This window comes from Galeopterus variegatus, unplaced genomic scaffold (assembly GCF_000696425.1).
Source record: "Galeopterus variegatus unplaced genomic scaffold, G_variegatus-3.0.2 Scaffold7136, whole genome shotgun sequence".
NCBI lineage: Eukaryota > Metazoa > Chordata > Mammalia > Dermoptera > Cynocephalidae > Galeopterus > Galeopterus variegatus.
In genome coordinates this window covers 15,136-31,313 of record NW_007733247.1, presented here as the reverse complement: position 1 = coordinate 31,313, position 16,178 = coordinate 15,136, and the positions used below count along the sequence as shown (strand labels likewise).

General features: G+C 40.3%; 1 protein-coding gene across 1 annotated transcript in view; it reads left to right on the top strand.

The window, feature by feature from the left end:
• The window catches only part of LOC103607113 (FGGY carbohydrate kinase domain-containing protein-like), an 88,291-nt gene extending 73,899 nt beyond the window's left edge, over positions 1-14,392 (top strand). The window contains exons 4-5 of the mRNA XM_008591660.1: positions 10,075-10,136; positions 14,162-14,392. Coding sequence (XP_008589882.1) covers positions 10,075-10,136; positions 14,162-14,243 — 144 coding nt within the window. The 3' untranslated portion in view covers positions 14,244-14,392. The remainder of the gene's footprint in view (positions 1-10,074; positions 10,137-14,161) is intronic.
• Positions 14,393-16,178: the final 1,786 nt, after the last annotated feature.

Sequence of the window (16,178 nt, the reverse complement as noted above, 5' to 3'; positions counted from 1 at the left end):
AAATTCTCACTTTTAAAAGGAGGAAATTGAGACTCAGAATGTTAAATGGCAGAGCTAGGATTTGGACTGTGGTCTATTTATCACTGAAGTCTTTGTTCCACAGTGAGTGTAAGAGTATAGGTTTCAAAGCTGTCTGTTTCCTCATCTTTCAATCGGGGATATAAAGTAAGTAAAGTGTTTAATAATACAGTGCTAGGCCATAGTAAGTACTCAAAAATGTTAGATGCCATTATTATTAGTCATTGAGTTATTGTTGTCGTTATTATTTTTATTATTTCTATTACAGCTCACTACTTTATGCCTTCTCAGGCAGAAATATTAGCAGGATCATTCTTTTCTAGTCAGCAGTAGATTATGAAATGAGGGGTGGCTTGCAGATTTAGTCTATAATCTGTCTGATGCTCTTATCAAGAAGCTTGATATTTTTGCCTTTAGAAAACCCATAAGAGACAAGTCAAACTCATGTAAATAAATAGGATGAATCCTTGCTTACTATTCACATCTGAACCCAACCCTTTATCACTGAGGCCACGTATTATACCTCAAAATATTGCAACAGAAGTAGGTAGCCTTACCTATTATAGAACCACTCCCCTGTACCATATTTGCCCATGACTGAGTTGGAATGAAATTTTATCTTGCTGGGAAAACACAGTAGGTATATTCCTTTCCAGAGTAGGCCTAGTAAAACCCTAATAAAATGTACCATGGGGAATAAGGAGTAACTTGTCAACTTAGAGTTAATGAAAAAAAACACATGTGCATTGAACCAAGAGATTGCATAGCTGGCAAAGACTTTAGAGATCATTTAATCCAACCCCCTCATTCTACTGTTAAGGAAAGTGAGTCCCAGAGAGAGGAAGGGTCTTGCTCAGGGTCATACAGCTGGCAGTAATCTTGTTTGCTTCGAAAACTAATATGAACAGTCTTTCTATGCATCAACGAATTCACCTTCCTGCCCTTATAAGCACAGTATAATGACCATAATTGAATTTGTCTTTGACAGTGGAGAAAGCAAACTTTTAGGGTTTTATAGGGCCCCAAAGTCATCAGAAGAAGATAAAGTGTCATGAACTAAAGCCAGAGATCTTCCTAGTGAATATGAGCTTTTCAGGGAATGGGCCTGGTCTTATTCATGGGTTAAAGCAAGTTTCAGATCCTGGCTTCACCATATAATAGCTAAGGAAATCACTTAACCTCTCTGAGCCTCTGTTTCCTCATTGTAAATTTAGATAATAAAACCTTCCTCACAGAATGTCTGTGACAGTCAAATGAAGCAAAATATATATAAATAGTACCTTGCATAAAACAGGCATTCAATAAGTATATACGCTCCGGTAACGTTTAGCTAACCCCCTGCTAAAAGCTAGGGACCAGGGACCCATCAATGAAGAAGAAAGCCAAGGACCCTACTTTCATGGAGCTTAGATTCAGGAGAGATGAGACATGAGGGCCACATAGAAAGAGGTAGATGTTACATGCTATAAAGGTTTATGAAGACAAGAAAATGAAACGGTATGATGGATGATGTTTAGGAGAACTGGACTTCTTCATCCAAGAGTGGCCAGGGTGGTCTTTTAGAGATTGCATTTGAAGAGGACCTAAATCATATGAAAAAGCCAGACAAAGATTCAGGAGAATAGCCTTCCTGAGAGAGGTGTGAAGGCCCTGGGCAGGAGCAAGCTTGGTATGTTCAATCAACAGCATAATGATCGGTGTGTTTCCAGCATGGCCAGCGCAGTGAGAGCAGCAGATGAGGCTGGAGATGCCAGCACGAGCTCAGTCTTAAAGTTCTAGGCCACCCTCTGAAATTTGGGTTTCAGTCAAAAAGCAAGGCAAGATAATATGGCACATTCAAAGACTGGCAGCTGAAGTGGGACAGTTTCATAGGACTGACACTTAAACCTGTGGAAGCTGATGCTAATTCTGGATAGTTAGTGTCAGAATTGAAGTTTAAGACACCCAATTGGTGTCTGAAGAGTTGGAGAATTGGTTGATGTGAGGACAAAACTCACATATTTTGTGTCAGAAGTGTTGTGGGTAAGAACAGCCCAGAAAGAGAGAATCTAACTTACTTCATTCATTGATTCATAGAACAGATAGTGATGGATGGCCTATTCTGGCTGGGCACAGTTTTAGTGCAGTAAATGAATCAAATAAGAACCACTGGCCAAATGGAACATGCCTGCTAAGTGGGGTAATAAATACATCAATTTATGGAGCATTTACTATGTGCTGGCACTGTTCTATGGGCTTTACCTCAAATAACTCACATGATCTGCATAACAATCCTATGAGAGGCATGCTGTTATTATCCCCATTTTCAGACCAGGAACCAGGCATAAAGAAGTTAAGTAATTTGTCCATGATCATACAGCTAGTAAGTGGTAAAGCCCAATTTCAAACTCTATTATACTCAGAGTCTATTATTTTAATCACTACACTATATTTTCTCTCTTTCTGAAAAATCACCCCAGCTGGCCCTGTCTACTATAGGGGGGAGCAAAGTAGAAGTCAGGAGACCAGCTGGGAGATGGTGGTCAGTTAACTGGATACTGGAATTTTCAACAATACTGTAAGTAGATGATATTATTCCCACCTTATAGAGGGGAAATCTGAGGTTTAGTTCACACATCTGGTAAGTAGCAGAGCCTGGATCCAGTCCCAAGCCCATTCATCTCTAAAATTCAGTAACTTCCCACTACCATCTCCATTTCGTACAGAATTAGAGAGCCTCCACATATCCCCTCCATTATGATCAAGAGACTAACTGGAGGTGTAAGAGTCAAAATTGGAGAACTGAGTATCTATAATTTTTATTTCCATTTGGTGGAAATGTTTATAATTGAAAATTAAATAAAATATTAATGTACTGGCACGATTATACACATATACAGTATTTTTTAATTTCCTTTTACGATTTTTAAATTGAGATATTCATAAAGTGAAATACACAGATCTAAGTGTACAGTTTGATGAATTTTGATGTGTATACACCCATGTAATCAACACTCTAAACAAGATGTATACGTGTGTGTATAGATAGACATAGTGTATTTAAAATTATAAATGGGGTGCCAGTCTTCATATCATGATTAACGATGACAGCCTCTCCCACTCTTTATTTTCTGTCATCCCTTCCTGCTTCTCGATTGACATTGTTGTCTCCAGTGCATGGAGGTTGCGCAGAATATCAGGTGCAGGTCAAAAGATGACTGTGTCAAAAAGAAAATGAGTAAATAAATAAAAGAACAACTAGCCATTTCTTAATGCTTGCTGGAGGAAAATCACATTGTTATATTTTCTGTTTTTGTGTGGAGGGGTCATGTGCCTCAGCCCACACATTAACATGTGAACTTGTTGTTCCAGTAAAATGAGTCAGAGTTCCTCAAGAAGGCAGATTCATGTGTTTCAGAGCTGTGTGTCAGCATCTCTGAAAAAAGGTGCAGTGTACTGTATTGGTGTGTGTCTCTGTCTCTCCCACACACCACTCATGCTCACTGAGGGTGATTACACAGCTAATACGTTGAACAGAAATGGGATCTGAACTCAAGCCTAGAAGATTCAAGGGTCAAGCTTTTTTTTATTACAGGGAGGATGATACCATTGAGTCTGAGTTTAGGGCTGAACAGTGGCCTAGAGTCAGAACTGGGCTTGAATCCTGGCTTTACTACATACTGGCTTTATGCCCTGGCGAAAATTACTTACACTCTCTCTGTGTCCAGTTCCTTCAGTCATAAAGTAATAGATTATAACATATGTGTCATAAAGTCATTCTGAGGGCTAAAAAGGTCATGTACAGAAAGCGATTAGCACAGTGCCCAGTACAGAGTAAGCACCTGGGAGATGTTGCCTTTCCTGGTAACAAAGCAATGGCAGTGTGTAGTTGGCTGCTAAGTGAATGTACATCACCTATATTTTGGATCATATACCCTATCAGTTAAAAAAACTTTGAGCATGCATTCTTAATACTTGGAAATTTATTTATGAAAAGGCATAAATATGTTAAACTGTGCTTGTATATTATTTACAGTATAAAACAGGTGAAATATAGCTGAAACAAAAATATTTCAAATGTGTTTGCCTATCATGATGACCTCATGTTAACATTATGCAATATCTAAATGTTATATATGTATAACCAGGTGTGTTTTTAGTGATTTTTAAATGAGTTTTGATGATTTCTCAATGGTTTTGTATGTGCCTATGTATCCATATCTCAAACAGTCTTCTTGGTAATTTTGATTTTTTTCCCAATTCTTATCTGACTAGGTCTTCATTCTTTTTCCTTACAGTGTAAGGAGCTAGTACTGAATGACAGCATCACCATTTTCTAGTTTACTTGAATCTGAATCATCCCCATCACCTGCAATCTACTGAATGATCTTTTTCAGCCATTTGCCCATTTTGTGAGGGCTAGTTTAAGTAAAACTAGATAATACCTATAAATCCACTAACCTGGGACATGTAAGTGACAACATATAGCAAATCCTGGAAGCTGAGGACATAGAAGCCAGCACCATGCTGTGGTCCCCTGGCTGTTGGAGAGCTTCCACTCTTCTCTCAAGAAACCTCACACATCTCACATGACTCACGGTGTCTGATGTGTGGCCCAGCTGTCAGATATAGTGACAGTCCACCTATTAAATGCTGGTGAAGCTTAATTAATTTCTTTAGAAATTATGTAAGTGGTGCTTCCGTTATTTTCTTCTGGAATCCTAAGGTTTTGACTTGAGCACTCCGTGGAGTGCATGTGTGCCATGTTAAGCAGCACTGCCTTTAATGATCTTACATTGCCTCCATGAGGAAAGCCATCACCTTTTCATTCAGCAACTCAGTACACATTAACCAAGCGCCTCTAAGTGCCAGGACCTACAGCGACGTAGTTCCTGCCTTCTGGGAGTTCACATTTAGCTAGCTTCCACGACACCATGTCCTAATTTATTCTCCCCTTTAGATAATGACTCTGGACACTGCCAAGTTTGCAGTGCCCCTTGGTGCATAGTCTAGACTACCTGACAGTCTTCCCCAAAGTCATAAGGCCATTGTTCCCCTTCCCCAGGGTAGGGGAGATGGTACCAGATCCCCTGCTCCCCAAATTGCCAACATTAGTATGTCTGCCACTCATGGAATCCACATTTTCACCATGGGTGATGAAAGACCCCTTTGTTCCTTTAGCCTAATTTCCCTGGTAACTCACCCCAGTGTGGCCTGCAGCCCTTTGGTGGCTCCCAAGCCAGGCCATAACACATGAGAATTGGGTGTTTCCCCTGCCCACACGGGCCTGGCAATTGCCACTGCTGCCCCAGAGAAGTGGTGATCAGTGTGTGCTGACTGGTATCTCAGCCGTGACACGCCAGGGAAGGGTCAACCCCATGAAAGGGGTCTTTCATGGCCGTAGGACAGGGCCCCTATTTTTTCCTTCAGAAACCTTTCACTCGCTCTCAGAAGTGACAATCAAATGTGAACTTTCATGATTTATTTATAGCTCTGCCTTATAAAGAAAAAGAAAAGAAGTGATTAAAATGCTATTTTACAAACTATTTTCTTTTTAAAAAGCTTTCATTGTGTGGGCAAAAAGGAAAAAGAAAAGTCACTGTATTCATTGTGCTGTCTAGACTCTCAAACAAAGAGGGTAGCGTGCTGCAAATTAAGATTGTCCGGCTTCCACCCGCTAACAAAAAGTATGAATTTGGAGGCCAACTTCAAATAAACCCTTTCTAACAGAAATATATTGTGGTGGTGACTATATTTAGTATGTGTCAGCATTTCCATAATAAATTCATATTGTTATGCTGTGGTCATTTCTAGATTTACTGCAGCCAGTGGGATCATGAGATTTCAGTTTTATGTTAATCACTTGGAGAAATTGGAAAATTAAGCAGTGCTATTTCTCAGGGCAACACCGAATCTCTGGGCATTCTCCACATTGTGTCAGGTACCCATAATAAGCTTTGCCTTCCAGGAGAGAGAAAACTGAGCCTGAGTCATTTTGACTTCCTGTGTAAGCATAACTCTTTTTTTTTTTTTTTAATTAATCAGTATATTTGTATTTTCCTTACAATATAAAATTAGTATATGCCAATGTAGAAAATTCAGAAAACACAAAAGTTAAGAAGAAAAAAAATGACCAGCATGCTCTCAAAATTGTTAACATTTTAACACATTTCATCCAAGCCTTCTTATGCATATCAACTTGCATTTAACATATTGTGTAAAACAAACAAAATGTATAGCACAAACACATCCTTGGAGACAGAATCAAAAAACAACTCTATTTTTTATTCCCACTGCTCCTTTACATACGTACAGTGGAGCTTGTTTTTTCCTGCGCTGATTAACAGTTCTGGTAGTTCCATTACTTTGTTGGAAAAGTTCTAAATCACTTAGATGATATAAGGCTTATGGTCCCTTTAAGTTGTGAGCCATCGCCAAAATTCAGAAATCCAAATATCGAGAGAAATATGCAAAGGCGAAGGTAAGATGTCTCCCAGTTTCTCCAGCTGGGTCTGCCACAAATGAGAAGAGGTAGCCGGGATCAGATTCTTTCTTCCTCTCCAACACAGTGGATTTTTTCTTGTTCCTCTGAGGTGGCTAGAGGGTATAAGGGAAGAGAAGTTGGAAGTGTAGGAAAGCTCTTATCTGATCAGCACTGTCATAAATGGGCCTTATGCTCTCTTAGCCTAATAGATGTTTCCAGCTAGCTCTTGGTCTCATAAACCTCCATCATAGACTTTTCTGAATACTTTTGACCTCTGAAAACCTCTCACCTCCAATATCCTTGTCCTGGTTAATGCCTCTCTCTTCTGGTAGATTGCGTACTCTTCTCTTAATTCCTTAGAACTCTGGTAGTTCTTCTCTAGCTTCTTTGTGCAGACTCCCTCTGCCTCATTAGGCAGCCTTGTTGAATAGGACCCAAGACAGCCCCTGACAGCTCTGTCACATGTGGGCCACTGCTTCCATAGGAAGCAGTCATGCCACTGGGAGCCTGACAGACGCTGGCAATGCTAGCTAATCCCAGAGCAATCTCTCCACCATTTCTACACTGAAGCTGCCAGCCAGCTCGTTTCTTCCAGGCAGGACTCACACAATCCACTGTGTGAGCTACAACCTCAGAAATACATGCCAAGTCCTCTCGGTGTCAGTGAAACCCTGCTCTCTTGACTATTGAAGGGGGAGAGTCCCCTCACGCCTCACCCTGGAAAGAGCCCTCGTGTGTAATAAACCAACAGCTCTGTCCTGAAAATCTATCTCTTTGGCCTTCCATGTGGATGAAAAGTGTAAGACTTGATTGATGGGTCCCCAACCACCCTTTTTACAAATTCTTCGGGGTGGTCTTTTTCCAGCTCACTTTGGCATCTAATATCTGTCATCTTTAGATCTCAGCCAAAACTTCCATTTTATCATTCTGTCACGTGTATTATCCTTAAGTTCATTCATTCAGTAGACATTCTCTGAGTGCATACGATATGCTGGATGCTGAGTTTCACAATGAAAATAATTATAACAATTCCTTCCATAAGGAGCCCACGGTCTATTTGGGAAGGCTAATCTGTTAACAAAAAATTATGGTGCCATGTCATAAGTGCTGTGATAAATGGAGCGCAGGTTGCTGTGGGAGCAAATACCTCAATTTAGGGGGGCAGGCAGGCAGCAGGGATCAGTCAGAGAAGAAAATCTCAGTAGAATTCATACCTGAGCTAAGTTTCACTTTTAAATCTATTTTTTGAGAAACAAAATAACCTCTCTTTGAACTTTCAAAATCTCTATTGCTGGTGTTTGTTTCTCAATAATTTATTTTTAAGACAAGCAAAGGTAAGGTAAAGAAATGAAGAAAGACTTCCCTGATGTCTGCCATTTGTCCACACATCTGCCATAGGGAAGGAAAAGAACATTTATGGAGTACCTCCCGTAATCCAAGTTTCCTGGATCCCACCCATGAAGGCAGTCCTGGAATGTGGTCTCAAGTCAGGGACCTAAGCTCAACAGGAGGAGCATTCCCCAAGGGCATTTTCATGATGCAGGGATGGGGACAGGAGGCAAGATCCTCCCCGAAGCACAGCAGAGCAAGACCCAAGGAGGGACGGAGACAAAATACGTCCTGAGGATGAGAGACAAAGTTCATGATGGGGTTGCTGAGACCACCTCAGAAAGATGCGGGGCTTGCTTTAGGGGAATCAGAACACAGTCTGTGAAGGACAGTGCTCTAACATGTGTTGAGGGAAGCAGAGCTCTTAAAATTCCCTGTAAGTGGAACAGCAGCAACCTCACTGAGGTGTGTTTGACTGTTTGCTTCTTCACCAAATGGCTCCAGACAGCCCTTGTTTAGTTTTTGTCTTTTCTCCATGGCTCCCTTGTCAATAATTTTTTGTAATTTTAAAAATCTTCTCTCTACTTAAGGCTGCCATTTCTCTCTGCTGTCAGTGTGCTTGCTGTGTTTGGCAGCTCTGATCTCCCAGTCAGTGCTTCCAAATCTGTTGAGGGCCAGGACGCCAGATAACCAGTTCAGAATGTTCATGCTATCCTTGCGGGAGAGTCGGCAGAGCAACCTAGCATGGGTGGAAATTTGTGTAAGTTAGCAGATGAAAAAGCTATCAGGTTTCCCAACCCTTGAATAACTATTGAAAAGAAGTTTATCCGCTTCCACCATAGTATTTATCACACTCTATTTTGATCACAGTAAATGTCTTTTCCATTCTATGGTGAGCTCCTTGATGAAAAGCCCCTGCAGTCTTCCTCTCTGTATTTCATAGATATTGAGTGCTATGCTTGGCACATAAAAGGGCTCAATATGTCTTATGAGTATTCTAGGTGCTGAGATTCAGCAGGAAACAGACACAGCCCCTGCCCTTGTGTTGCTTACATTCTAGTGAAAGGAAGGAGTAGAGAGGGCAGATAATGAACACATAAAGAGTAAGTGCATGGCATGTCAGAGGGTAATTAGTGGTATGCAAATCATTCAGTCAATCACAGTAAGGTGGCAAGGATGGTCAGGGAGACACTTGGATATGTTTTGAAGATACCTAGGGGCTCTCTCATTCCATGCGGTAGTCAGCTTTGTACATTTTTTCCTCCCCTGCTAGTATGTGAGTTTCTTCAAGACAAAGAGTATGTCTTATGCAAATCTGATTCCTAGCACAGTGTCTGGTACATAGTGAGTAATTAGTAAATGTGTGGAATAAGATGTACACATGTGATCCCAGAACGACTACATCCTTAGCAATAGGAGTTCAGTAATTGTTCCTACGACAGGGCCTATTCTGTGGAGCTTTGTCACTCTATTGTTTGCAGTCTTCCCTGGTCAGGTCTGTTGGACTCCAAGTTTGGGTTTACTCCATTCCCCTTAACTTCCTGGTGGCCTTAAGAGCCTTGGGAGACTGCCCAAGGAAACTAACCCTTCTGTTCATATAATGGAACCAACACAATCTGTGGCTGATCTTGATACTGTACATACTACAGCATGTCCACCCAATGCCGTAACATGTCATCTCCCCAAGTGCCCCATTGTAAAGGCAAAAATGTCCCGAAGTCCCATTCTGGAAATCAGGTCACTCCAGACTCAGCCCAGGAGTCTCACATCTGTAGTCACAACTTCAGAGACTGCTGGAAAAAGAGCTGAAGGTGAATTGAAGAGGTCTTGAATATTTTATTTTTAAAGTACAAAGGGTTCCATTTAGTTACTATCTTTAGTTAAGTATGTGATGTGCCCAGTGGCTGATCATAATGTCTTCTTATGTACCATCCACCCAAGTCCAGGTAAGGAGGAGGGGAAATAACCCCACCTACTGATCCCTGGAGGCAATTATAAAAATGCTTTGCCTTCTGGGTTGTTTAGGCCCTGGAGGCCTCAATACACAACTATTTATTAAGCCCAGGATGTGTGGTCACGGATGTAACTTTAAATATTCATTGGGTTTTATTCTTATTACTAGGGAAAAATAAGTTGGAAAAAATCTGGACTAACTGATTATGTTAAAGGGAAGTGGATTCTAGTTAGAGTGTTCTTGCCTGTGACAGCCTCACCCTGGTTTTACCTTTCCAACTCAGCTCCCCGTGTTGTTTTCCCGTTAACAGGAGGCGATGGCAAGAATGAGCAAAGTTGGGAAAGTTGTGTTCCCAAGACGTGAGGATAAAAAGTAAGTTTATATTTTTTATATGTATGGTGCTAAAGAATGAGAACAAATGCATGCAACTGTAGATTTGGAATAAACTCCAGAGGTCAACTAATCCAATTCTTTCATTTAATAATTGACAAAACTAAGTCCCAGAGATGTAAAGTCACTTTCACTTACCTAAGATTGCAGAGATAGGTAGGGCCAGAGCTGGGGGTCAAAAACAAGCTTCTGAACTCTCAAACCAATGTTATTTTCCCTATGTCATCAGCAGCAAATCTGGTCTTCTCTGTTCTAAAATAGGGATCTCTTATCTCCTCCATCAAAGGACCCAGTAGCATCTGTCCATTCTTCTACCCTTTGTATCATTTGACAGTGAGGGCTACAAAATGACCTTTTAACCTCAAAGAAAATATTAATTTATTGAGTTCTTACTATAGTCAAGGCATTAGATTGGGATAATCCAGATGGGATTTAGATGGAAATAAGACACAATCTGATTTATGTACATAGATCATTTCAGAACACAGAGATAAGTTCTACAATAGAAGTATTACCAGGTGACAGAGCAGTCCAGGGAAGAAAGGCATGTGACACTGGAGGGCTAAGGGAAAGCTTTTGAGAGGAGGTTAAGTCTAGGCTGACTTAAAATGCTTAAAAGAAGTTGCTAGACAGGCTAAGGCAGGGAAGAACGTTCTTGGTGGAGGGAATAACATATGCAAAGTTATAAAAATGGGAACAGCATGCTATCTTCAGGTAGCTATAAACCACTGAATTTCAAAACACAAAGTATGAGATGGGGAATAGCAGGAAGTGAGACTGGGGGCAGGGTAGCATTGGGGAAGAGGAGCTGAGCTCATGTGGAGCTTGGAGGACATCCTAAAGAGTTTGAACTCATCCTACAGGCAGAACCGAGGTACTGAGTTTTAAGCAACAGTGAGACCTGGTCATATGCAGATTTTAGAAAGATTCTTCTTACAGGATCAGTTAGAAGGGAATAAGGGTAAAAGCAGAGAGACCAGACAGAAGGCTTTTTCAACAATCCAAGTTACAGATGAAAAAGACTTCTATTAAGTCACTGGTAGTGAGTTTGAAGATGAAGGGACAGTTGTGCAAGTGCCTTTATAATTTGAGATTAAGACATAAAAACAAATTCCACCTCATGTAATGACAGGCCAAGGTGCAGATCCTACCCAAAGCACGGTCAGAATTTAACAGAGTTGGAAATGTCCATGGAAAAAGCAGTCCAATTTCTTTTCATTTTCTTCTTTCCAAATGGAGTCAGGCTGTTAACCGTTTGAATATAAACCCCTCTCTAAACACCAAAGTCAGAGGAGCAGGCCCTCGCGTAGGGGAGCCCAGAGTAGGAACATGGAGAGATCTGAGTTCCCAGTGAAACTCAGCTGCCCCTTTCTGTTTTCCTTTAGGGTGCCTGGAGTATTGAAATTAGAAACAGATTATCCTTCTCCATCTCTTCCCTGACCCTCCCAAGACCTTTGAGGGAAGTCTGTTTTTAAGTTTTTTGAAGAGTCCTTGGCTTCTTGCTGGCAGCTGGCAGCTGGCAGCTGTCCTCTGTGAAGGAGGAGGCACACATGGTGCCTTAGCACCATCTGCAGGTGGCCCAAAGATTTGCAAGCAGAAGGAGGGAGCCAATTTCCTTCTAGGCTACTCTCATATCTCTTTGCCTGAAATCACATTACTAACTGTACTTGACATTTACTTAGGTCTGTGCCACATAGAAAAAACTGACTGTGTTGGGAAGAACGTGGAAGAGAGGAGATTTAGCTCACTTAAAAAGTCAGGAGCACAGAGAGCCTAATCTAGCAACTGTAGGTCAACAAGTAAATTTTTAGAATGACCCAAATCTTGTCATTATGCCCAGACCAAATTCATATGTGGCTTTACAACAGTCACTTCAAAGTACTTTGAAAAATTTTGTGCATTAAAAGATTCTATCAAAAGAGTACAAAGGCAACCTACAGAATGGGAGAGAATATTTGCAAATCATATATTTGATAAGGGATTAATATCCAGGATGCATAAAGAACTCCAAAAACTTAGCAACAAAAAAATCCAAGCAACCTAATTCAAAAATGGGCAAAGGACTTGAATGGATATTTCTCCAAAGAAGGTTGGCCAATAATCACATGATAAGATACTCAACATTACTAACCATTAGGGAAATGCAAATCAGAACTACAATAAGATACCATCTCAAACCCATTAAGATGGCTACTGTTAAAAAAAAAAGTTGGTGAGGATGTGGAGAAATTGGAACTGGACAATATGGCAGTTCATTAAAAATAGAATTAACGTATGATCCAGCAATTACACTTCTCGGTATATACCCCAAAGAACTGAAAGTAGGGTCTCAGAGTTATTTTTACACCCTTAACCACAGCAGCATTATTCACAACATCTAAAACTATGGGAGCAGCCCGACTGTGTCCATCAATGGGTGAATGTGTAAGCAAAAAAAAAAAAGTGGGGCGGGAGATACATATATACAATGGAATATTATTCAGCCTTAAAAGGGAAGTAAATTCTGACATATGCCACAACATGGGTGAATCTTGAGGACATTATGCTAAGTAAGATAATCACAAAAACAAATACAGTATGATTCCATTTATATAAAGAATAAGGCCAGTGAACAAAGTTGTCTGTATTAAAACTGGAAATTTTCAAGTATATGAGAAGGGGTACTAACTTTAGCTCCCTTCTGTCAGTTCTGAGATTCTAAAGTCAGGAAATCCATCTCATATAAGTGAAAGAATTGCTTAACATATTTTTATAGAATATCATTAAAAGAAGAAAATGGTCCCAAAATCATTCCATGATTAATAAATTTGAAGGCTCATAGAGTGGGTTTTAGTAGTACCTTCATATAGCCAGACTGATGATAATATTAGAATATTATTTTAAAAGTACTAACTAGCATTTATACACTTATTAGGAGTCAGGCACAGTTCTACGTGCTTTTTATATATTACCTCATTTAACTCACACAACAGCTCTGTTGAGGTAGATTCTGAGATTCCAACCCAGGCTTCACCCACCTCCTTACCCTGCGTTTGGCCACATCACAGCTTTTACGTTACCAGAACGCTCAAGGTAGAAATGTTGGGGGCTGGGGGACTCCTATTAACACGTAGCTCTGTGTGACAAGTAGGAGTCCCTATGTGTATCCAAGGTTGCTCTTATAACACCTCTCCCCCAATTCACAAGCTTGCACCAAAGCTCCCTCATGAGGACTTTTCAGAGCACCCCAGAATCTACCAAGCCATGCTAACTAAACTGGCTTCATCAACCACTCACCCCATGTCAATTCCCCCAACCAAGAAGAGTAAGGACACAGTTGCATGTCTTCAAGTATATTTGTGTAGGCTGCTATTATCCTTCCCAGGACTGATGCCAAAGCAGCTTCAGCTGCTTTGCCATCTGATTAATGGCCAGCACCCGTTCTAACAGGTCTCACCTGAAGAGTCAGCTGGAGAGGACAAGGAGAGCAAGGTCACTGTGAGATGCCTGGAAGGCAGGGCACAGCTACAGGAAAGGCATTAGACACATTTCCATGGGGTTTTACTCCTGGGTAAAGCAGTCTGCAAAGGAAATCTAGATGTGGAATCTGCAAAAGGGTGATTAAAATGTTTGGTCTCCTCCCTGGTTTTCTGCCAGTCATCAAACCTGGGGCTCATCATATGAGAAGTATTTACTGAAGCTGGGAATGTACCTACAGTGGAGGCTTTGAAGTCAGACAGATGTGAGTTTGAATTACTGCTCTGCCCGTTTTTAACTGTGCTGCTTTGGATGTGCCTCTCTGAGCAAATGTCCTTTTCTCTGAAGTGGAGGGAAGAACACTTCATGTAGGTTACAGGTAGTAGGGATGAAATACACTAACCCGTTGCCCAGCATGCTGTAAGAATTCAGAAACTGGGAGGTGTCGGCATAACCATAAGAGATAACATTCCTGTTCTTCTGAATGGAAGGGGAAACCACATGATGGTTTTGTCTTGAGATCATTCAACAAATTCCTTTTTCTCCCACAGATATTACGACAAGAAATATCAAGTATTCCTGAAGTTGGTTGAACACCAAAAGGAGTATTCAGAGATCATGAAGGGGGACTGAACAGGGCTTGCAAGTCCTGGTGTCAGAAGGTTCTGTGTCATTACATTAGGGACCTCTGTCATTTCATCTTATATTCAAGACCCTTGAGGTATCATTTCATCATTTCTGTATTGTCTTCTAATAAAGAAAACAGAAACGTGTAACTAGAACTAGAGTCTTCCATTTCAGAATGCCACTATTACTTAGTTGACAGTTTCCATGCAGACACCGTCGTGGCGAGAGAAGTTTCTCATAGAGTCGCAAGGTCTCGGATGGGACCAGACCATGGGGGTTATTCAATCTAGGGGAGACTTGTACTTGTTAATTGATTCAATGTCATCCATTAAATGAAAGACTTACATTGATTTAGGGAGGACATCTAGTGTTTATTTTCTGTTCTATATGGCATTTTTACCTTCTGTACAGGATCCAGTCTAGGGTCAGATATAACATTTAATTGCAGAATCATCATTTTGCAATCACATGTTAAAGATAGGTATGAGCAGGAATCATCAATGAATCCAGGAGGGAATTTTGATGAGTAACAGGATGTATGCATGGTCTTAAAATGTCTCTTCATAGTTTATTAGTTACAAGAGGAAAAAGAATGTTAAATATACAGGGAAGTAATAGGACAACATCTTGATTGGGTGATTAAAATTAACTTCAGATGGGCAAATGGGCATCATGGGCCTCCAGATGTGTTAGCCTGAGAAGGAATCAGCACCTCTTTGGCTGCAAATGCATAGCCTGAATCTAGTCATAAGGAAACATCAGACAAACCCAGAATGGGGAGTATTCTATTTTTTTCACAGACTATATTCTTCAAAAATATCTATGTCATAAAGACAAAGGCTGTGGAAGGTTTCCCAACTAAAAGAAACTAAAGAAACATGATGGCTAAAAGCTTTTGATGTAGACAAATGTTTGGAAAACTATAGTTGCTTTAGTTGATATCATAGCAAACACAAACACACACAGGCATACACATATGTACATATACATACACATGCACACATTTCAGATCCAAGAGTAACTGCTGATGTTGATTCTAGATCTCTCGTAGCTCAGATGAGTTTGGGTAGAGGGCAGGCTGAGACTTCAGCAAATTAAAACAGCAGGTAGAAAAGAAAAAGCCAATACAATTCAGTCAAAAAACATCCTTTGGAGTACTTACCCTGTGCCAGGCATTGTGCTAAACACTGGGGTGCAGGAATAAGTTCCCTGCTGTCAGGGAGCTTCCAGTCTAATGAGAGGCGTAGACAGTTAAATTGGTCGCTAAGTACATTGTAAGAGGTGGTGCAATAAAAAGAAAGCACCCCTGCGTGGAGCACATCAATTGGAAAAGGAGGGTTGACAGGTGAGATGAAAAGCAGTACAGGTGGGATGAAAAGGTGTAACGGTTGTGAGCCCCGGCTTGGGATCCTTGGCCTGGCTTTATCTCCTTTTTACTAGCTGTGTGACTTGGGGAGAAAGGTCCTTCACCTTCCTAAGCCTCAGTTTCCTCATTTTATTTATTTATTTATATCTTTTAGCATTTTAAAACAATGTGAAAGTTACAGAGAAGTGGCGAGTACAATACAAATAACTTTTTTTGTCTGTTTATTCATTCTTTTGTTGATGAAGAGCTTAGGTTCTTTCCATTTGTTTTGGCTACTTTAAGAAATCATGCCATGACTATTTTAATGGACATTTTCTTGTGTATACATGTAAGATTTTTCTTTTTGTTGTTGTTGTTAGATGTTTTTATTATTTGAGAAATGAGTTTTGAGCTTGATTTCAATCTCCCATAACAAAGTCTGTAAAAGAAAATGAATGATAGTTACATATTTAACACATTTTACAATATATATAAAGATTATTATACCCTAAAAGAATTATGTAATATTGATTAAAATATTTGCATCAATGGTGCTTTGTAGACTGCTTAATAGTCTTTTCTTATTATTCTTTAAA